At 47.1% G+C, this 23,796-nt stretch overlaps 1 protein-coding gene across 3 annotated transcripts in view; it reads right to left on the reverse strand.

The window, feature by feature from the left end:
- The window catches only part of SLC39A11 (solute carrier family 39 member 11), a 470,492-nt gene that overhangs the window by 76,579 nt on the left and 370,117 nt on the right, over positions 1–23,796 (reverse strand). For all 3 annotated transcript variants that reach the window (XM_058284643.2, XM_004447471.4, XM_004447472.4), the window contains one exon: positions 4,900–4,969. In XM_058284643.2, the coding sequence (XP_058140626.1) occupies positions 4,900–4,969 (70 nt within the window). The remainder of the gene's footprint in view (positions 1–4,899; positions 4,970–23,796) is intronic.

The following is a 23,796-nucleotide window of genomic DNA, read 5'->3' on the forward strand; positions in this document are numbered from 1 at the left end:
ATAAATGTGGCAAATGTATTGGTTCTTGCTTGGAGATTTAACCTGGAACCCATCCTTGGAGATCAGGAGTCAGCAAACTGCAGCCCAATGGCCAACTGCCTGTTTTTGCAAAAAAAACTTATATTGGATGCCAGTCACCCCCAATTGTTTATACATTATCTCAGGCTACTTTTGCACTACCATGGCAGAGCTGAGTAGTTGAGATGGAAATCAAGTGGTCTGCAAGCAATCTGGAACTTTAAGGAGAAGTTTGCCCGTCTCTGCTTGAGACCATCAAATTGATGGTTGATTTTCCTTGGTGCTTTGAAGGTATTATTTCCTTGTCTTCTATTAGGTTTGTCTTTAGTTTTTGATTTAGTAACAGCCCCCCATTCCCACCCCACCATGGGCACCTGGTGTGCTTGGTTTGTAGAAATGTTCCTAGAGAGGCACTCTACACTTGCTCCCGCTAGGTAAATCTCTATTGTTCCAGGCCAGTTGTTATGTTAACTTCTTATGACTTCTGATACAAGATAAAGTTACAGATTTGCATGATGCAGGTCTAGAGTTGAATATCTTGCATAGAATTCACTCTGGCATATACCACACCCCTCTCCAAGATCCAGAAGAGAAGAAGAGTTTCCATGCCAAGTTCCTGGGCCAGTAGGCAGAAGTTTTATTGATAGCAGCTCCTACATGCCCTTGTCATTACGCCAGGGCTCAGGCTTAGTTCCTTGGCATCAAGGGCCAAGGCATGTCTCTGGCCACCTCATAAGCATTAAAAGTCCATCCTTCCATCCCTTGGACCTACATAAGGATCTGAAACCACTAAGCACTCTGACTTTTCTCCCTTTATTCCTGGCACCTGGCATTTCTTTCTCCTTCTTAGTCCTTGACTATGGACCAAAAACTAATTTTGTTTCTTTGTTTGTGATGGAATATCCATGCCAGCTGGGTTTACCACATTACTGGAAGTGCCAGTGACAAACTTTAAGCTTCTGGCAAAAGTGGTATCATGTAAATTCTTGTGTTTTCTGCTGTGAGTAGCCCAGTGTGAGGCACATAGCAGTACTCAAAAAAGGGTCACTGAATGAATGAATGAATGAATGAAGACCAAGAGAGCTAATCATTTGCAGTCTCTGCAGAGACACCACCACCAAGTGCTGAATGAGGCTGGGAGAGTAAGAACTAACAGGGAGCAGATGTACCGTCCCTCTGCCTGGCTCTAAGTCATGGTGGTTCCTGCATCATGCTGCCTTATTAAATCTCAGGGACAACATGATTTCACCAGCAGCTCAGATAACAGAACGGCCCGCTCAATTTCCAATTCCATTTTAATCTTCTTACAGTTTGGCTGCCTTCTTTTTTCTCTCCTGGAAGAATGAACTGAGAACAAGTGTGGGTGGATTTAACACAATTTATCAAGTCGAAGTTTCATCCTGGAACTGAAGATCGTAATCTAAAGGAGGACAGTGCCTTGGTGCACAGATGCCACTGCCACCCGCTTCCTGTCTCTGGAGAGCCTGTCTGCTTAGACCCTACATGTGGGTGCACACACCTGTTCAAAAGCACCGTGTGATGAGACACCTGGAAGAAGTGCCCCTACCTCACTGCACGAACAGGTGGGCTACTGGCCCCAATGTTGTCAGTTACTGGGTTGAGCTCGCTACAGCCTGTGGGATTCACAGCTCTGCCTGCCCAGTCGACAGTTCATCAATTGCCTTTCCCTTTTGGCTACTTGATGGGAAATTCTTGATTTCTACTACCCTCTCTGCCCTCCCGTGAAACCCAGATCCGTAGCATGAGCCAAAGGCAGAGAAAGCTAAAGAAGAGATATTTTTGTACCTCTTTCTTCAGAAATACTTATAAAGATTCGTAGAAATTACAGATGACAGAATAGAGGGTCATTGGAGTTGACATCATGGTGCCACCAGATGAAGGCCTGGCCTGCGAGTACAATGCCTGGGGCCCAACTGTCACTGCTGTGCACAGACCTTTTGGAGCTTGTGTAGTGTCAGTGCCCTGGGGACCCTGGCCTCTGAATACTAACAAGATCAGCCCCTCCAGCCTCTTTGGCCCCCTGGATACTGCTTGACTCTGGAGTTTCTCACAGTCCAATGGAGCCAAGGTCAAAATGGCTATGCCAAAGGCAAAGAGCCAGAGTCCCCCATCCCCAACCAGTGCTGGGAGAGGAGTCTGGAGGGCACTATGAGTCACACTGAACCTTTTCCGGGTGACATTTCTTACATTCTAAAGGCCCGTCCCCATCTACTGTCTCATTTGATTGTCTCTATGGGCATCATTTTTCCAGATGATGCCGGGGATGCAGCAAGGAAGTGAGTCTCACAAGCAGGAGTAAGAAGTTGAAAACTGGGAGAATTTCAACCCAGACCAGGCCAGGCCACACACGTTCTGGGCTTCATGGAGCAGACACACCCCTTGACATAGACCTTAGCATTCAGTGTTCAGCAATGATGACACTCGGCACCCAGGGACCCCACCTCAGCTAGGGAAATAGACTCAAGGAGGTGTTGTGAAAACAGTGCTCATGGGGCATGAAGAGGCCCATGCAAGCCTGGTAACCAGGGAAGGGTGGTGAGATGGACTGAACTGTGTCCCCCAAAAAGACATGTTCAAGACCTAACCCCCATCCTGTGATTGTGACCCTATTTGGAAAAAGGATCTTTGACGATATCATTAGTTAAAATAAGGCCAAACTGGAGGAGGTGAGCCCTAATCAAATATGACTGGTATCCTAATTAGAAGAAGAAACTGGACACAGATAGAAAGAGATAGAGGGGAGAAAACAAAGGCAGAGATTGGATTGGTGCAGCTGCAGGCCAAGGAAAGCCAAGAATGATGGGTAAACCCCAGAAGCCAGAAGAGGCACGTAAGGATACTCCCCTACAGGTTTTAGATCAAGCACAGCCCTGCCGACATTCTGATTTCAGAATTCTGGCCTCCAGATCTGTGAAACAATAAAATTCTGTTGTTTCAAGCCACCTAGTCTATGGCCCTTTGTTATGGTAGCCCTGGGAAAGAAGACAAGTGGGAAAGGGGTTATGTCAGAAATTAGTTCCTGACAGCTCTGGTTAGTAGATATAGGACTGATAATCAAAGGAGGTGATGCCATTTCCTTAAAGTAATAAAGAGGGAAGCAGACTTGGCCCAATGGATAGGGCGTCCGTCTACCACATGGGAGGTCTGTGGTTCAAACCCCAGGCCTCCTTGACCCATGTGGAGCTGGCCCATGTGCAGTACTGATGCACTCAAGAAGTGCCGTGACATGCAGGGGTGCCCCCGCATAGGGAAGCCCCACGTGCAAGGGGTGCGCCCCGTAAGGAGAGCCGCCCAGCATGAAAGAAAGTTCAGCCTGCCCAGGAATGGTGCCGCACACACAGAGAGCTGACATAGCAAGATGACGCAACGAAAAGAAACACAGATTCCCATGCCGCTGACAACAACAGAAGCAGACAAAGATGAATACACAGCAAACGGACATAGAGAACAGACAACTGGGTGGGGGGGAGGAGAGAAATAAAATAAATCTTTAAAAAAAATAAAGAAAGAATATTTTATTATTGTACCAGACTGGAGCAGGTAAATGAGCTAGAATCAGGAGCTATTAACAAGAGGCCCCTGGTCCTTCAGTTTGACTTGATTTATGTTTTTAAGTAGTTGTACATTTAAATGCCTTTAGATAGGACATATTTAGTCTATTTGATGTTTACCTCCATCCTCACCATTCCCAAGTCCTTTCAGCTGATCAGTTCCACTCATTTTTATACCTCTTTCCCCCTGAAGGCCCTGGAATTTGCAGCCCTTGGATCAGCGGCCCCAGACCTGTCCTCCTTCAGTCTGGGGGCTGTAGAACTCTTGGCTTCACGTGTATGGGTGGATCACATAGAGCCCAACTCCATGACATCTAAAAGATAAGATCTGTGTGATCCCAATCCTGTGACCTGATCTAGATCCAGTGCAGTTCAGGTGCTAGAGGAGCAGAGGAAGAATGGGCAGGGCCCAGGGATTCAGGGTCTGTGGAAGGTGAGGAGAAATGAGGAGTCAAGGACAACAGAAAAATCTGGCTTGGTCATCTGGGTACTAGGTGGTGACAGGCCCTGTGTGACAGGACCCAGTAGAAGAGGAGCACAACGACAGATTCAGAAAAGAGGCTCAACTTTGGAAATGTTGAGTATGAGGATCCTGGGAAATGTCTCAATGGAGATGACTGGAAGGCAGCAGGACACAGAGGAAGGAAGCTCAGGAGAAAAATCTAGGCTGGAGACAGACCTGCGTGTCACCAGCAAATACATGATAAACAAAGTCACAGACATGGACAAGATTGGTTAAGGAAAGTATATTAAGTGACAGGAAAGGAGATTCTAGAGACAGGATGCTGGGGAATGTTAACATTTAATAAAGGGCTATAGGAGAGGAAGCCCACAAAGGAGCCTGAGAAGAAGAGGTTATAAAGGGGGTAGAGAGTGGGGAGGGGAGCCAGGAGAGTCCAGGGTTATAAAAAGCAAAAGGGAGGCTTCCCAAAGGAGAAGGCATTAAGGGCATCAAACACTGCCTTTGTTATACTTTCTTATCTTTTGTCTTTACATATTTAAAGGGCTTAGAGAGCAGCAGGCAGGTATACACATGTTTTCAAAATGGTTCCCCATTTAGACAGCTCATCTGAACAACTTGATGTAAATAAACCTGCTTCTTTGATGGAATTAACCTCTCTCAGGTGTGAGTTTCACCTTACCTCTTCCCCACCTCCACCTCTCTTGTCCCAGTGGAGTTGGGGATGCCAAATCATTATGTGCAGACAGCTCACCCAGGCCTGGGACATCAGAACCAGCCAGGTACCAAGCATTTCCAGCATTTCCCTTGGCACATGATCACACCCAGTGGCACAAACAGCTGGCTTACCTGGCACTCTCAAAGGTGGCAGATGCAGTCTTTTCTACAGCTCCGAATCCAACTCCAACAGCAAGACCCTCTGAAACACACATTTTAAAAAAAGCATGAAGGCTTGGAAGTAATTTTCCAGTAAGGTACATTGCCATCACAATATCAGGTAGGACTGCGTTAGGATGCCAGTAACAGAAAATCCACATAACAGAAGCTTCAAACACAGGCTAGCAGACTACGGCCTGTGGGTCGAATCTGGCCTACTGCATGTTTATGTATGGTCTGCAAGCTAAGAATGATTTTTACCTTTTCAAATGGTTAGGAAAAATAAACAACAAAACAAAAAAGGATCATATTTCATGACATGGCAATTACATGAAATTTAAATTAGTGTCCCCTGATAAAGTTTTATTGGATCAAAACCACACTCATTCAATGAAGTACTGTCTGTGACTGCTTTCACACTGCAGCAGCCAAGTTGTCACAGAGACTGTGTCTGCCTGCATAGTCAAAAATATTTACCATCTGGCCCTTTAAAGAAGGAGCTTGATGACCTCTGACCTAAACACGTAGGGCTTTATTACCCCATCAACAAGAAGTGGCCCAATGATGTCATCTCAGATCCAAGCTCCTTCTGTCTTTTTGCTCCATCATCCTCACCAATTTGGTCCTCATAGCTGTAAAGTGACTGCTCCACCTCCAGGCCTATGCCTGAGAGGGGAAGAAGGAGAAATGCAAAGACCTTTCTTTTCCTGGATCTTTATCTTATTATTTTGGAAGGGAAACCCTTCCTGGCAGACTTCCCCTCATACCCTCTTGACCAGATAGGAATACAAGTCCGCCCCTGGACCCATGCCAGCCCCAGGCCCAGACTACTGAGACCCCGTGACAGGTTCAGGCTAGTTTTGATATTTGCTGGGGCTGAGGGAGGGTCCAGCCTTCCTGAGATCGGGGGGTCTCCGTATGCCACCAGAATAAATCTGGGAAGGCATATAAGAGGGAGTGGTAGAATCATCACCACAAGAATGCACATTTTGAGGACTTTTCCTTGAATAACATCTGGAACCATCCCATGGTATGGCTGAAGTCCAGCCTGAAGGTTGGAAGATGGACAAAATGATTCTCCAGGTCCTTTCCAGTAGGACTCATGAGCTCATGAAAGGTCAACCATACTTGGCTGTGGTCAAATGTGGAAAGACCATGCTGGTTGGCAAATTTCTGGTGGAGATGTAAGGACTATGAAGGAAAATGGAAACATCTCTGTGGCGTGGGACCAAAGGGGTGGGAAAACAGTATTTTGACACTCTGATATCTATGGGAGAGTTCAAGGAGTAGGCTCAATCCAAATAGGAAGGAGGGTCACCAATATTGGTGAGGATCGAGACCAAGGGCTTTGTGGACCAAGGTGGAATGTCTGTAATGAAGAGGGAAGAGGTCCAAGTCTACTGAGTGAGAGAGCCTTGTTTTCTTTAGGGACTGACTGTCTCTTTGAACTGCCTCCTTCTGAAACAACACTGCAAGACCAACCAGACTTTTCACAACCAGTGTTCTTTTTTGTAATTTAAAAACATTTAGTTACCTAATGTCCATTCTTCATAAAGGCTTTTACATCCACTGAGTCTCCATTTATTAGGACTGTCTTCCAAGATGACTCTAGGTTCGAAATAAGGGCTCATATTCAAGATTCTGGTCTCTCTGTGATTCTTTCCCCTGAGTAATGGCAGCCAACGACCCTTTCTAAGCCAGACTCTGGGCTAGAAGCCTTAGACATGAACCACAGGTGGAAACTGCCATCTCTACTTTACAGATAGGAGAGGTAGGGTGATAAGGAGCTAGGCTGAGAACTCAGGAGTCCAACTTTGAGGTTCAGCCTCTTCTCGTTGCTGCTTGTTCTTTTCCTTCTCTTTCAGAAACTTCAGCCCAGGGTGATATCAGGGAAGCTGCCACTGTGGGCTGGGCAGGTTTGGATAATGTTCAACATTTTAATGTTTGCCTGATGCATCTGACAAGCTTCAGAAAGGGGCGAGCAAGAACAAGTCTCCAGGGTGAGGTGCCCAATACTGGTTAAAGGGGGATTTCAGATCGGGCTGCAATGGATATGTGTAGGGGTTTCAGAGATGGCATTCCATCAGGAGGAGGCAGCCTCTGGGTCTGGAAGCTGCCCACTGTCTCCAAAATATAGTTAAAAGGCATCTGAGATGCCACCATCTGGCCAGTCTCCTCCCTGCAACCCATTCCCATCAGCAACAGCAGGTACCACAGCAAAGCTCTTCACCAGGAACCTTGGCCCAATGGGGAGAGGGACAAAAACTGGGAGGGCCTGAGGGTGGACACCAGAGGGACAGATCTTTTTGGGGAAAAAAATCACTTTTCTAAACCATCAAGAACAGTTGGTCAGGGAAGCGGTCTTGGCCCAATGGATAGGGCATCCGCCTACCACATGGGAGTTCTGCGGTTCAAACCCCGGGCCTCCTTGACCCGTGTGGAGCTGGCCCATGGGCAGTGCTGATGCGCGCAAGGAGTACCATGCCACACAGGGGTGTTCTCCGTGTAGCGGAGCCCCATGCGCAAGGAGTGCACCTCATAAGGAGAGCTGCCCAGTGGGAAAGAAAGTACAGCCTGCCCAGGAATGGCGCTGCACACATGGAAAGCTGACACAGCAAGATGATACAACAAAAAGAAACACAGATTTCCAGTGCTGCTGCTGAGGATAGAAGCAGTCACAGAAGAACACACAGTGAATGGACAGAGAGCAGACAACAGGAGGGAAGAGAAATAAATAAAAATAAATCTTTTAAAAAAAAAGAACAGCTGCTCAGCTCTTCTTTTTAGTCATTTACTGGGAATGACAGTGTAGCTGAGAGCAACAGGGCCTACATTAATTAGCCCCTTCTGGTTATTTAGCATGACATATATGTTCACAACAGCTCTAGGAGGTTGGAGAGGGGAGCACCCAGTTAATGGTGGGAAAATGGGTCTGCCCAAAGTCACACAGCTGGCGAGGGGCAGAGCCAGTGCTTGGACCTCAAGTTCTCCTCTCCTCCTTCTGAGGGCCCCATGTCTCCCAGTATGCAGACCTGACCTGTGGCTTTTCCTGAGGTGTGAGGCAGCTATGGGTGGCAAGTGCTGGCACCTGGACCTCTGAGCCCTGAAGAGGAATGGAGGAGGATGAGTGCGTCACCCCCTCCCCTGCCCCATGTCTTGGCCACACCAGCAGGATACCAGTGCACCAAGGAACATTCTGTGATGGTTTGCAAATGAGCACTTCCTCCCTCTCTGCTGCCTCACCTCCTGTGGTGGCCCTAGGGGAGGGGACCACAGGCCTCCTTCCCAAAGCATACGCTGCCTTATGAGGTCACCAATGTGGTTTCCCACTGGATTCAGAAACAAGAAGAGGGAGAAGAGAATGTGATCATTACCAAGTCTTAAGGCAAGAGTAGTGCCTGAGAGCTAAACTAATGAGAAACCAAGGCAAATTCCACACAAGGCAAGAACATAAATAAGATAATTAAGGCAGATGCTAAAGATCAACAGATGGTAGAAAGAACCCAGCTGGGTGGGGAGGAACAGAGGAAAAACACCACCTGGAGCACACACCCCAGGTGTTCCACCAAAAGTGCAAATCAGGAAGGTAATTAAGACAAGAAACCAAAGGGACTGAAATGTTATTAGTAATCTATTGGCTCTTTTCAGCTTCTGCCATTAACTCAGGTGCAAAAAGAGGGAAAATAAACTGCCAACCCTGGATTTATAGGCTCAATTGAAGCACAGGGGGAGACAAAGTCTCTAGTACAAACTTGAAAATAAGCACTAAAGCTGAACCAGCCCACTCCAATCTTTTCCCGGGATGCTAGATGGGTGTGTCTGCCTCTCTCCATCTCCCCATCCCTCCTGATTCTCTGTTGGGTAAAAGAATAACAAAAAGGGCATGAACTTTAGAGTAATACAGACTGGGGTCCAAATCTCAGTATATTTATGTTTTTTGCAAAAAAAAATTATAGAAGGATAACAATGCTTCGCTTATGGGATGGCTGCATTAAGTGAAATGTACATGACACACCCAGAGCAGGGTTTCTCACTATTAACATTTTGTTGTAGGGATTCTCTTGGGTATTGAAGGATGTTTAGCAGTGTCCCTGATCTCTACCCACTAGATGCCAAAAGCAACTCTCCACCCTGGTTATAACAATCAAAAATGTCCCAGACATTCTCAAATGTCTCTTGGGGGGCAAAATCACCCCTAGTTGAGAACCACTGCCCTAGAACATGGTAGCCATTCCATAAATGTTAGTTTCCCTCTCTTCCTCCCAACAAAGGATACTTATAATAAAACAAATCTTTGAACTATTCTAGAACATACCTCGAGCTTATGTAGGTGGTAGGAGAGTAATTGAAAGCTAGTCTTTTCTCTCTTTTACTTGATGGCTAATGAGTTCATAAGGGCTTGGGGTGGAGTTGCAGGTCTTCTTTGCCATGATCTCCCCAGTCTCCTAAACACCATCATCTAAGGGATTTCCATTTTGCTTGAGTCTCAGGGGTGTGAAAGTAGGTGGATGGGAAACACCTATATGGAGTAGGCTGAAAAGTGTAGTTACCTTGCGTCAGCTGTACGCCCTTTTAGGATGGACAGTGGTCACTCTGAGCTGCTGTGGGACACCCTTCCTCTTTCAGCTGGGCTATTCTCCTTTGGTATGGGGGGCCCTGGCTATCAGGTGATCTCAGCAAGAGCAGGGCTTCTGAGTGGAGCACAGCTCCACCGAGGTGGCCAGACCTGAGCTGACTCCTGTGGGGCTCTGAACTAGTTTGCCAGGCTGCTATGACAATGCCGCACAGTGGGTTGACTTAAACAACAGGGGTTTACTGGCTCATGGCTTTGAGGCTTGGAGAAGTCCCAAATCTAGACATCAGCAAGGCTTGCTTTCTCCCCCAAGACTGCATGTCACGTTCTGGTGCCGGCTGCGGGCAATGCTTGCAGTTGCTTGGCTTTCCTGTCACCTTGTGGAGATGTCCTCTCCTTTCTCTTGTTCCTGCTGACTTTTGGCTTCTCCCTGTGGCCTTCCCTGGCCCTGGCTTCTGGTTTCTTCTCTTTGTAAGGCCTCCAATAATCTGGTTTAAGGCCCACCCAGCTTGAATTGGCCACATCTTAGCTAAAAATAATACCTTCAAACGGTCCTGTTGACACACTCACAGGGACACTGATTGAGGTAAAGAAGATGTGTTTGTTGGGGCACATGACTCAACCTACCACGGGCCCTCATTTCCTTTGGACTCCACACATCTCCCTGCTGTCCACGCATGCTTTCTTTTCACACAGCTTTCATGCTGAGTCCCTGTGGGCTCATGACTCCCTAAAAGCCCCTAGTGTCGTACCTGCTGCTACCTTGAAGCCACAGTTCCTGTGGTACATTGAATTGTATCCCACCCCAAACTCCCCCAAAAAAAGACAAGTTCAAATCCTAAACCCCAGTCCCGTGACTGTGGCCCTACTTGTAAATAGGATCTTGGAAGATGTGATTTGTTAAGAGGAGGTCAAACTGGATTGGAGGGGTCCCAACCCAATATGACAGGTGTCCTTATAGGAAGGGGAGAATTCAATACAGACAGACACAGGGGATGGGGTCCTTGGAGATGGAGGAGGCAGAGTGGTGCATCTATAAGCCAGGGAACTCCAAGGATTGCTGACAAACACCAGAGGCTAGAAGAAGCAAGAAAGGATTCTTCCCTCCAGGTCGCAGACGGGCCGTGCCCTGCCGACACTGATTGCCTGCTCCCAGCCTCTGGAACTGTGAGACGAAACGCCTCTGCTGTATTGAGCCATCCAGTTGGTGGTGCTTCAGTACAGCAGCCACAGCCAACCAAAATCCTTCTCCGTCCTCCACGTGGGCAGCTGGGTCTTTGCACCTCGGGATGGTAACGTGGGTGCCGCTAAATCTCCCGGCTCTGTGCTGTTTGTTCGTTGCCCCAGCCAGTCTCTAGTTTAAGAACGGACATTACCAGTTCTACACGTTATAGCAAAAAGGAGCCTGGAAAATGTCAACAGAAAGGTCACACAGGAAATGAGGGGTGGCATTACAATTTTTTCTCTGTGATTTAAAAAATCACATGGGGGCTAAATAAATATTAAACACACCCACCGCCACAGCCACCAAATGCCAAGAGTAGAGGAATGGTGTGGACTGGGATGGGGTACCGCATCTGCCCCAACGAGGACAGAATCAGAGGGCAATATGATGATGGCAGGGGTTGTTGTTATGGGAGGAGTGGGGTGAGGAGGTATATGGGGACCTCATATTTTTTTAATGTAACATTAAAAAAAAATAAAGACAAGGAAATTTTTAAAAAAGAGGACAATGACTCCAATTGCAAAGGAGGGGTTGGTGGGGGGAGGGGGGGGAGAAGGGGGGAGGGCATTAAAGCTTTCAATTACATCGTTGAGGGAAGGGTGAGGATAGGCTTCCCTGGATGGGGAGTGGACTTTGGAGGTCGAGAGCTGCCACTGGTTGTGGGTGACTGTGATGGAAGGAGGGAAGAAGTGGGTTAAGGAGAAGTGTGTGGGTGGGGGGGGAGCAGCTAATGATGCTTAGACATTAAATTTGGGTTCAGTTCTGGGAGAAAGTTCTGAGACCTTACTTGTACGTTCCCAAGTTTTAACAATCATGCATTGAAAGAGAAATAGCTGCCTTTTGGCACCGGCTGCCAGAGGGAACCCACAGGGGCCGGGGGCAGAGGCGGCCCACCCCTCGCTGCATCAGAAGCCTCCAGGGGTGTTGGGTGAGTCAGCTTTGACTCCTTCTCTGCCCCTGCCCATCGGGAAACCATCACTAAGCTGGTAGAGGGGCAACAAGCTGAGTGAGGGGCAACGTCACATACTGCTGCTGTAGGGATTCCTGGCCCTAAAGGCTTGCGGTTGGCTGTCAGGAGAGGTGAAGTACCCTGACGTAGACACACCGTGGGGCACGTCTGCTGTCTCCATTCTCACCGAGCCTTCTGGGGAGACTGTCTGGCCTGTGGGATGCTGGTTCCCCTGCCTGGCCAGGCTTTGGCCATTGGTGTTTAGCAGGAGGGGAAGGCAGGAAGGCAGGAACTCTGGCCATATCATAGGTTTATAAAACAAAATGCTGGAAGAGCCAGTCAGGTATCACCACGGGATCCCCATTTAGCCTACCGAAAGCTACGTACATGAGGTGTGTAAATGGTCAACTTGGAGTCATTTTCTTAGGAGAGCAGTTCAATGTAATTTTTTAAAAAGAATTATTTATCCACCATCCCACCCCCACCTCCACTGTCTGCTCTCTATGTCCATTCGCTGTGCATTCTTCTGTGTCTGCTTGTCTTCTCTTTAGGTGGCACTGGGAACCAATCCTGGGAACTTCCAGAGTGGGAGAGAGGTGTTCAATCTCTTGTGCCACCTCAGCTCCCTGATCTGCTGCGTCTCTTATTGTCTCTCTTCTGTGTCTCTTTTGTTGTATCATCTTGCTGCGCCAGCTCCCTGCTCAGGTCAGCTTGCCACACGGGCAAGCACTTCTCTCAGGCCAGCACTCTGCGTGGGCCAGCTCACCGCGTGGGCCAGCTTGCCTTCACTAGAAGGCCCCAGGAATCGAACCCTGGACCTCCCATGTGGTAGACTGGAGCCCAATCTCTTGAGTCACCTCTGTTTCCCTCAATGTACTTTCCTAATGTGGATTACTAACCTTGCTATTCATATTATATAAAGTTAAGTATTGGGAAAGACTAAAAATAGAGGTTTTGGGAAAGAGTTAAATGTAGCTCAAATTCTTATCAGTAAAGTCATGTCTTAGAGTTCATTAGGAAATACAGATTATTGAAGATACCATCACTTGAATCTCCCTGTAAATGAAATGATCATTCCTAATTAAGGTAAGCGTGCTTTCTGGGCCTATTATACAGCCTCAGCCTGGGACCCGCTTCCACAGTGAGGGCCCCGTAAACCTGCCGGGCTCTGGCTGTGGCAGTCAGGGCTGCCTGCTCAGGACCGAGCTCAGCTCCAGCGAGAACAGAAAAGGAGGCTCCTCGCGTGTAGGAACAGGGACAGCTGACATACCACACGTCAGACGACAAGGGAAGACCTGTGTGAAACACCCCATCAAAGAGAGTCCGTTCTAATTTGCTTTAGTTTTCAATTGCCATAGGTCAGCTAGATCCCTGTGTTCCTACAAAGAAAAAGGGAGAGAACGGCTTTCCTGCAGAGACCACTGTATGTTCCAGCCAACTCCCCAGCTCTGTGCCCAGACTCACGCCTCTAGCCAGCTCTGCCTTCCCCGTGGGTCACTGCTGTCCGGGCCTGGTTGTGCTCTGGGTCTGAAGGATTAACTTTGTGGGCCCAGGGGCAGCATGGGCATGGGGGAGGGGCAAGGCAGGTGCCCTGGTCTGCCCTTTGAGCCTTCTGTCTGCCAGGCCAGTCCAGGCAGTTGTTAGTTTCGAGGTCAAGGGACTGACGAGAAGCGAGGACAGATCAAGCGAGCTCCTCCTCCCATCTTCATCTCAGAGAACACAGAAAACTCAGGGCTCCCTCTGCCTTGCCCAGCAGGGGAATGGGTGGAATCCGTGAGCCCTGGAAATGGGGAGGGCTGTCCTCAGTTGTTCCCTGTGGCTCTGTCCCAGTAACAAGGGTTAGGGATGCTTCCAGCCAGGCGTTGAAACCCCCGACTTTGGAAACAGGGCCAGACCACTGGCCTGGCCGCGGCGCTTCCTCTCCCCAGTTCCAAAGGCCGCAGCACGCAGCGAAGCATCTGGTTGCTAAGATGTGATAAATTCGCAGTATGTAAGTGGACTGGGTTATGTTCTGGGCCTTGTAATGTAGCAACAAGTCTCCTCTGGGGTTTTAGGAAGCACTGACAATCCAAGGAGCTCAGCAAATGTGAGGAGGCAGGACCATGGAAGTGGGCCACGCAGTGGATTGCGTTTATCCCCATCAGGTCAGCATGGAATTATTTTCCCCAAATGAGCATGTCCTGTGATAAAGGGGCACCAGGCAGCTGAGGTGGGTGGGCGCTCCCATCCCCCTGAGAAGCAGGGGCTGCAGAAGGAGCCCCAGTCAGCAGGGGAGACCCCCTGCACCGCACCCCACCCCCACATGCTGAAAGCAGGCGCTCACCAACCACAGCTCCGGGGCCCCATCTGCCTGATCCTAAGGGAAACTGCCCCTGAGGTGGGAGGGGCAATTCCAGGTGGGGAAGAGAAGAGTGTGGCCAAAGCCACTCTCATGGCCCATCCCCATTTCAAAGTCACAGAAAATGCTGGAAGGAAGTTATGGCAGGAATTTCCAGCAACACAGCCCTCCTAGCTGGAAATGCCTGCAGCTTGGGAGTGTGTACACACACACACACACACACACTAACACATGCACACATTCACATGCTTACACACGACCTCTCTTTCACACACAGACTCCATTAGCCCAGCTACTCACTTTCTCTTAGGAAAAGGAAATAACGGGGATTTTTCTCTATAAAATGATAGGGGATTCCTGGGGTGAAGAGCAGGGGCATTGGCTGTTTCACTGCAGCCCGTGGGCATCTCCGTGGGAAATCCTCAGAGTTGCACTGGGAATCATCCTGCTCTGAGGGTCCCACAGCCCTTGGCAGCTGGACAGCCGCTGGTGCCTGTGCTCCTGCTATACCGCCCTGGCTTTCAGGTCCAGAGGCACTGCAGTTTCAGTCCCAGGGAAGAAGGGCAGGACTGCCTTGCCAGGGAGAATGGCAGCCCAGGACAGGGGCCTTGGGGCCAAACCCACACCACCTGCTGGTGGCCCCGGGCTGCACCCTACTCCCCACCACCCCTGTGCTGGGCGCTGGGATGACTACCTCTTGGACACGCTTGAACGTGGGGTGCCTTTGGGGACTTGTTTATGACTTCTTTAGTTTGTGTGGCCTAATGAAATTGGGAGGGAAGGATCCCCCACACCCTGCTTTGAGAAGTTTTAAACAAAACTATACTCTGGCAGTTCTTTGCGGATGCTGAATAACCTAAGAAACAGGTTCATGTACCACACCCCATTTTTGACTCCTACCAAAGTATTTCTAAAAAACCAGACAAGAAAAAGATTTGCAAGTATCAGGTCAGTGCTGTGGGTGGCAGTGCAGAACCATGCTGGTATATACGGGGGTTGGGGGGGGGAGCTCTTTCATGTTTTGCAGGAAGCAGCAGTATTTCACAAGGAGGTAAGGGAGGGGGAGAATGACTCTGCCATCCACTATAACCCAGTTCAGTGACTGTCCAGTGTCGGGGACACCAGGTCATCATGGCCGTGTTGCATGAATCTGCCCTCCAGCCAATCGGAGTGATGTTTCAACTGAGCTAGGGAAAGACGGCCAAGGAGAAACAGGAGGGCCTGGTGAGGAGCTGTCCTTAACCTGCATCCATGTTTCCTGGAAGCAGGTGATTGCAGGAGAGAATAGGGCAGACTTCTGAAGAGAAGCAGTGGCAGATGGAGAAAACTGGGCCCTAGACGTGCGTCCAGCTGCACCCCTGCCTTTCCGGTGGCTGTGTGAGATGCCACTGCATCCTTTTAATAACAATCCCCTTTTTTCTAAACTCTTCTGCATTTTGCAACCAAAAGACCCAACAATTCAGTCAAATGCTATCCTAGGTCTGACATGTTTGTTATCTCATTAAATTCCTATTGAAACCATGCAAAGGTGGTAATATTATTTGTATTTCCAGAGCAGCAAACCAGGATTCAAAATGGTCAAGCAACATGCCCAAAACCACATGGCTCATATCCATCCCCACACGTTCCTTCCATTGCACGGCACATCACACTAATTTCTTTGTTCAGCCGATCGTGTGCCCATCGTTCCTCTCAGTTAGGAGCCAAGGACTGGGGATGGAGCCAATACCAGCAAGAAGTTCCACTTGCCTACCACTCACTTCATGAATATTTGTCCAATAACTATTAGGTGTCGAGCACTGTGTAGGACACAAAAATGTGTGAGACATGGTTCCTAACTTTAAGCAGCACACAATCTAGAATATTCCTCTAGGGATATAACATTGGAAACTCATTTCTTGGCTCAAAACGTTCAGAAAGAGAGGTCTTAAGAACATGGTTGAAATATCAGAAAAGCTGGAATTTGGGGAAAGGGAAGCAGGGAGATTGGAGGGGAGAACACTGTAATATAGTTATGGAGTGAGGACCAGTCCAGAGAGCAGAGATGAACCTCAGAACACGGCCAAGTGCTGGCAAGCCTCGGTGAGCAAACGGGCGTGGGGGGAAACTGCGGGAGGCGGCAGAGGAATGCTGAGGAGTCTGAGCAAACGGCAAAATGGTGCTAACTCAAAAAGAAGGTTTCAAAAGGGAAGTTGACTTTGACTTGACAGAAAGGGATGAATATGATTTCTGATGTGTTGAATTGACAGTGATAAGACATTTAAATGGAAATGATCTCTAGGTAGCTCCAAATGCACAGTTAGCCTGGGAATGAGAGGTATATATTTGGGGAGCCCTCGGCATCCTGGCTAATGTTTACTAAGTTCATAGTCACTGTTTGGGGCACTTTGTGTTTATGATTTAATCTTGTCCTTCCATCAACTATACACGGTAAATACAAGTTAGTTTCATTAGAGATGCTGCGACTGGGTTTTAGACCACTGTGCTGCCTCTCTCCCACTTCCCTTCACTACCTCCCACGATTTCCTGTGCTCGAAACCCCACTAGCACCATCCACTACTCCCTCTATTGCAACTATCGCCACATATTTGAACACCACTTTTTCTAAGACTTTAAGTACATAAAAACATTTCATTATTTTTATTTTGAAACTAGAAAATGGTTATTTTTAATTACACTGCTTTTTAAACTAAAGTAATAGACCAATATTATGTCTTTTTAAAAAGAGTTCAAAATGATCATTAAAAAAGAGTAAAAAATAAAAGTCTCCCCATCACTAGTTCCACTCCCAATGAGTACCACTGTAACTTTAAATAACATTAATATTTGTGGTTCTTAATTTATCATAGTGTTGATTTAGAGAGTATGTTGTACAACTGTTACTTAATTTGTCTGTTGAGGTCTTCTTATAAAGGTGAGGGGAACAGTACACTTTCTTCCTACACTTGCTTTCCTTTACCTTTACTCTATTAAAGTTGTGTTTGTCACGGTTCAGTAGATAGATTTCATCTATACTTTATTCTCAGGTCAATTAAAAAACTATAACCCAAATAAAAAGTGAGCTTACAATATTGAGTGATAACATATTATTTTCTATATATTTTCAATTTGTTATATGAAGAAAAGGAAAACAGTCCTAAGGCTTTAAACTCTTCCTATTTGAAGAAGGCCACCCCAAGAATCAAGGCTCACTGGATTCTTTCTTGCTTCTTTTTGGCATTCTTCCCATGTTCTAGGTCTTAATCAGATGCCACAATGTGTTCCTTTTACATTTTCTTTCTTTTTTTTTTTTTTAAGATTTTATTTATTTCTCTTCCCCCACCCCATTGTCTGCACTCTGTGTCCATTCACTGTGGTTCTTCTGTGTGTCCACTTAGATTCTTGTCAGCGGCACTGGGAATCTGTGTCTTGTTTTGTTGTGTCATCTTGCTGTGTCAGCTCTCCGTGTGTGCAGCACCATACCTGGACAGGCTGCGCTTTCCTCGTGCAGGGCAGCTCTTCTTCCTGGGTGCACTTCTTGCACATGGGGCTCCCCTACGCAGGGAACAACCCCTGCGTGGCAGGGCACTCCTTCTGCGCACCAGCAATGCGAGTGGGCCAGCTCACCACACAGGTCAGGAGGCCCTGGGTTTGAATCCTGAACCTCCCGTGTGGTAGGCGGATGCTCTATCTGTTGAGCCAAATCTGCTTCCCATTTTTCATTTTCTTACAGTGCTTCCTTGAGTTCAGATCAGATGAGTGGGTGACAAACTTTTGGAGTCCTTGCACATATAAAACTCATTTTGATTTTGCTCTGCAACTTGATTAATAATCTGGCTTGATATAAAATTCTAGATCCCAAATGATCTTTCCTCAATATCTTAAGGGCATTATTCCACTATCTTCTAAGTATGATGAGCAGTCTGGTGCTACTTTGATTCTCATTTTGTTGTAGTTAGCCTGGATGTTCTCCCTGGAAGTTCTTCAAGTTTTTCATCTTTATTTTGGGAGTTTTGAGATTTCATCAAGATATGCCCAAGTGGGATCTTTTTTCAATCATACTACTCAGCATTAGGTAGGCCCTTTAGATCTGCAAGGTTATGGTGTTTTTTTTTAGCTTAGAGAAAATTTCCATGTGTGTCTTTACTCATATTTTACATCTCTGACTTTGTGCTCCATGAACTGGATTTTATTTTTACTTAGGCTTCCAGATGACCAACTTAGCCTTTCATTCAGAACATTCCAATCAATCTATAATATTGTTTTTTTCTGGTTGTTCCTTTTTCATTACTCTCAGTTCCTGCTTTATAGGTGTATTAGTCAGCCAAAGGGGTGCTGATGCAAAATACCAGAAATTGGTTGGTTTTTAGAAAGGGTATTTATTTGGGGTAGGAGCTTACAGATACCAGGCCATAAAACATAAGTTACTTCCCTCATCAAAGTCTATTTTCACATGTTGGAGCAAGATGGCTGCTAATAGCTGCAAGGTTTCAGGCTTCTTGGGTTCCTCCCTTCCAGGGTCTTGCATCTCTCTGGGTTTAAGTTCCTCTCTTGCCAGGGCTTGCTTCTTCCTGGGCTCAGGTTTCCTCTCTTCCTGGGGCTTGCTTCTCTTTCCTCTATGAGCTTACTTCCTGGGCCTCAGCTTAAGGCTTCAGCATCAAACTCCAGCATCAAAACTCCGACATCAAAAACCCTCAACTCTGTCCTTTGCCATGCCTTTTATCATGCCTTTTATCCATTGGTGGGTGGGGACTCAACACCCAAATGAAATGGCCCAATCAAAGCCCTAATCATAACTTAATCATGCCCAGGTACAGACCAGATTACAAACATAATCCAATATATATTTTTGAAATTCATAACCATATAAAACTGCTACAATAGGTAAATAAATATCCTCTTGAACTTAACTGAATATATTACTTAGAATTTTAAAATCTTCTCTTTTCTCTCCTCAGTAATGTTTTTTCCAATGCAATATGTCTTATTTATTTGGGTCTTTTTTTCCATTCTATTGGTTTTCCTTAAATGTCTGGCCACCCATAGCTTTTGGAGCATGGATGCAGGACAAGGCTGATTAGTTAGCAGAAAGGGCTTTCTCTGCAGCTAAGCAAATACGTTTTCTCAACAGGTCTCTCCAACAAATCTAAAATTTCATTTTGGGGATCACTGCTTCAACTTGGCAGTTGGGTAAGAGAGGATAAAAGAGTCCGAGCAGCCAAAGTAGATACAATCCTAGGTACTGGTTCTCCTGAGGGCTACAGAGACCCACAGGTTCTATGGTCATGGCAGGTGGCTCTGGAGTTCAGTGCCGTGTCAGTTGGCCCTACTTTGGAGTTTGTGTTCCTGAGTGTGATGGAGTTGGAATCAGATGTGACCTTTCTACACGTGCCTCTTCTGTCACTTTTACTGGACCTATGGTTGGTGTTGGGGTTGGTGTATACTCAGGAGACCTGAATCTCTGGACTGTCCGTGTGACAGCCAGGCCCTCAGCCTCAAAAGACTTGCAACTCCTACCCTCTGACTTATTGGGCTTACCCCGGCCAGCTAACAGGGAGTTGAAGAAGGTCAACCACCACACCAGGTCGCCAAGAGCGCCTACAACTGCAAGCAGGAGAATCACATCCATCATCCATGTGGAATCTAAGCTCCCTCTCGATATAGAGGTGGAGTGGACATAACCATCCCAGGGTCCACAGGATGGAGGAATAGAGTATGGATTAGAGTGGACTGACTGACATTCTACTATGGAACTATTGTGATTAGTAATGGAAGAAATTGTAGCATTGATGTGGAGAAAGTGGCCATGGTAGCTGCTGAGTGTAGAGAGATGGAAGAAGAGATATGATGTGGGGGCATTTCCAGGACTTGGAGTTGTCCTGGGTAGTACTGCAGGGACAGATGCTGGAAATTGTATGTCCTGCCATGGCCCACTGGGTGGACTGGGGGAAGAGTGTAAACCACTATCCATGTGGTGTAGCAGTGCTCCAAAATGTATTCACCAAATGCAATGAATGTCCCACAATGATGAAAGAGGTTGTTGCTGTGGGAGGAGTGGGGTGAGGGGAGTGAGGGGTCTACGGGGACCTCTTAAATATTTTGAGTGTAACATTAAAAAAAAGAGAGAGAGAGAGAAAGGGGAAAAAAAGAGTCAGAGACTAGAAGGGTGTAGGAATAATAAAGTTAAGTGCCTTGGTTTTTAGATTACAACCCCAGTACTTTGTTAAAAAATTTTTTTATAATATATTCTTCACACAGCATGAGGGGCAACAGCCAAGGTAACATCTGCTGGGAGCATGATATTGGAGCTACAGAACCTCCATCACACACAGATCAACTCACATGCCCAGGGACACAGCAGTGAGCAAAGGGCGGTAAGTGCAGTTGTGAGCACATTCACAGACACACACACTTTCACTCACACCCAGGGGTAGAAACAGACTTGGAAGATGGCCTTCTAAATACAAAGCAACAAAAGTCTATATCAGTCATTTAAATGCTAATGCACTAGACCACCTGCTAAGGGTTAAATTGTGTCTCCCAAAAAGATACTTTGAAGTCCTAACCCCCCAGGAAATAAAGTTATGGCAGATGGAATTAGGGTGTTAAAATAAGGTCATCAGGAAGGAAGGTGGGCCCTTAATCCACCATGGCTGGAGTCTTTGCAAGAAGGGAGAAGAGGCACAGAGACACACAAGAGCAGATGCCACGCAAAGCGGGAGGCAGGGGCCGGAGGGGTCCACCTGCAAGCCGAGGACGGCCAGCAGGCACCAGAAGCTGGCAGAGGCCAGAAAGGATTCTCCTGGGCAGACGTCAGAGAGCCCACGGCCCTGCTGACACCTGACTGTCAGGCTCTAGCCTCCAGAACTGCGAGACAATAAAGATCTGTCGTTTTAAGCCTCCCGGGTTATGGGTTATGGTGCTTTCTTCAGGCAGCCCTGGCAACCGAGCCGTTTCACAAAGTCGGTCTCATTTTATCCACACATCAGCCCTATCAAGTAGGCAGGGTCGGTTTATGTGGAAACGCCCAGTGCTATCCCCTGATCAGGAACGCCAAGCTATGGCACTCAGGGGGACCCAGGGTGGGAGGGGGAGCTGGTTCCTCACGCTGGTAGGGGTCAGGGAGCTGAGAAAAGGCCCAGGATTTAGGCTGAAATTAAGTTAAAGAGAACTTTGGAAGCAAAGTTTACTAAAGAGACAGATAAAAACCAAGACTGCAAGTGGGGCGGTGTTGAAGAAAAACAAGGCAGTGAGAAAGTGCGGGGCATGAAACAAAGGAAGGAGGCAGATCGGAGAGAGAAGCTGGAAAGAAACGTAGGCTTAACCATATCAGGATGAAGCAAGGGTATCTTTAAAACCAACAGATGGGAGGACGGGAAGCTGATGGTCCAAGAGAGGAGGTGGGGGAAGGGCCAGGGACGACGCTGCGCGGTGGCAGGATCCATGGCAGCTGGCTGAACAAGCGGCCGCCCAGCAAAGCAGCAGTAAAGATGACCCATAAATCACTGCTAAGCACTTGACAAATTTAAAGTCTGGTGTAAATGCCAACTATTAAGAAAGTAGGCAGTTCAGCCCGCAAGCTGCTCAAAGCCCAGAAAGGCTCAAAGCCTTTTAATTAATGTCACATTTGATCTGAGACACTCCCAGGCTGGCTGGGCAGGCACCGAGACGCCTGCCAGGGGGCTGGCCTCATCCCTCTGACAGCCTTCGTCACAGGGTCGGTCCCCAAGGCAGACTCCTCTCCTCCGTCACCACCACACAGGGTTGCTGTTCTGTCGGGGTATGCAATCCTGGAGTTTACGGGGTCTCCGGAGAGAAGGGAGCTGAGAGGTGCTGATGGAGAAGGGAAGCAAGGCAGAGGCAGGGGACACTGTTTTGATCCCAGAGCCTTCGACCAGCCGCCATTCCGTTCTCTGCCTGTTCGTTCTGTCCCCTCGGGCCCCCTGCCTTGGCCTAGGCACCTGCTCCTCACCCTTGGACCTCAGCCTGGAAGTCCCCTGCTCGGCGAAGCCTGCACTCGCTCCCAGGGCCTTCTCTCCTTTTCCTTACTAACCAAACTCCAAATCCCTTCAGTGTTTGTAACACATCAGCTAAAAATAGTCAGTTCCCCCAACTTCCTGTGGCTAAAGGGGTCCAGGACATGGTTCTGGCCAGAGACACCTAAATTGAAGGTTTCTCGTAAAATATTTGCTTCCCAAAGCCTTCTGAAGAAAAGTAAAGAAAGGGAACCCTTTTCTTTGTCCTGCCTGGAATATAGCTGTGTGCCTGGAAGTGTGGCAGGAAATTTGTGGCCAGGGACAAACAACCATGAGGCTGGCAGGCTGAGGATGGGGGCCGGGATGACGGAGAGGGCTTCATTTGGCCACCTCAGGAGCCCGGGACTGACAACCCCTCAGATCCCAGCGAGACACAGAATCCCACTGATGGCCAGATTTGTAGTTCCTTGCAGCCAAAGCCTTCCTAACTTGTACACACCATGTGGGATATCTCACCCCATACTGAAATAACTTGTGGGTGACACCAACCATAAAATAATCTTTGAGGAATTACAGTTGATAACATGGGTATCAGAAAACAGACAGTGTCTGGCTTTATGGGATGGAGAAAAGGACTATAGACTGTGCAAATGAAATAAAATGTTAGTACTTCTCCACAAAAAAAATCAAGAATCTCTAAAACAAACAAATAGAGGTAGGGAGCAAGAGAAACAAGCACAGATTCATTAATGATAATTCAAGTCTAACGACAAATTTATTTTGACTGGATTTCTAAATGCTAGAGCAGGATGATACAAAAGATAAAAAGATATATAATGTATATGGATTTCAGGAAGACTTTTGATTCTCACGATACTGTGGAAACAAGATTTTTAAAATGAGGGCACCACGGTGTAATAAAATGAATTCATAACTGATGGAATGGCGACACTCAGAGGTATGAATTAATGAATTTTGCAACCCTGGGGGGAGACAGCTAGAGCTAAGCAATGTGGCTCAGTCATGGTCTTGTCTGTTCAATACTAATATCAACAACCTCATTGGGGGCATACAAGGTAAAAATTATAAGAGAACACGAAGCTTAGAATGATAAATAATATGCTAGATAGAAACAAGATACAGAAATCTCAAAGGGTGGAAAGTGAGGCAAAACAAAATGACATTTAAGAAAAGTAAGTGTAACAAATTTAAGTTCAAAGACCGACCAAGAGAAGACAGAGGTGCTCTGGCTTCACACCAAGAGGTAATCCTGTATAATTAGAGTTATCTGTGGACAGAATCATATGCCCTGTGAGTTAGGGCTCCCACAGTAGAAATATTTTGGCAGAGGCAGAAAACTGAATCTAGGGGATGCTACAGTTGATATCATCATAGAAAGTCAAAATATATGACTCCTCTCTAAGCTTACATTTTTCCAAAACTTTCAGTTCCAAGGAGGGAAAAGGTCCCAGACCCTCCTCTCTGCAGGATTTGCTAGATTCATAGCAGAATTTAGTTTGGTCTAGTGAAAGATTCACAGAGTTTAAATTTTGTGTGCCTTTAGGCCAGGGGTTCTTAATAAGGTGTCCATAGCTAGAATTGATAATGAAAACAACATTATTCTTAAAGGGAAGTGTTGGTGTGGGTGTGATATATTTATTAAATAATGCACAATATAGTGCAAAGGGGTCCATGGAACAAAAAGGTTAATAACCCCTGCTTTTGGCAGACGGTATTCCCTCCAGCTGCAAAAGGCACCATTGGTCCCTAAAGGCTCACACCTGTCGAACCTGTCGGCCTTTCTGTTCAAGATGCCGCTTTGAAAGTGTC

The sequence above is a fragment of the Dasypus novemcinctus genome, chromosome 21 (genome assembly GCF_030445035.2).
Source record: "Dasypus novemcinctus isolate mDasNov1 chromosome 21, mDasNov1.1.hap2, whole genome shotgun sequence".
NCBI lineage: Eukaryota > Metazoa > Chordata > Mammalia > Cingulata > Dasypodidae > Dasypus > Dasypus novemcinctus.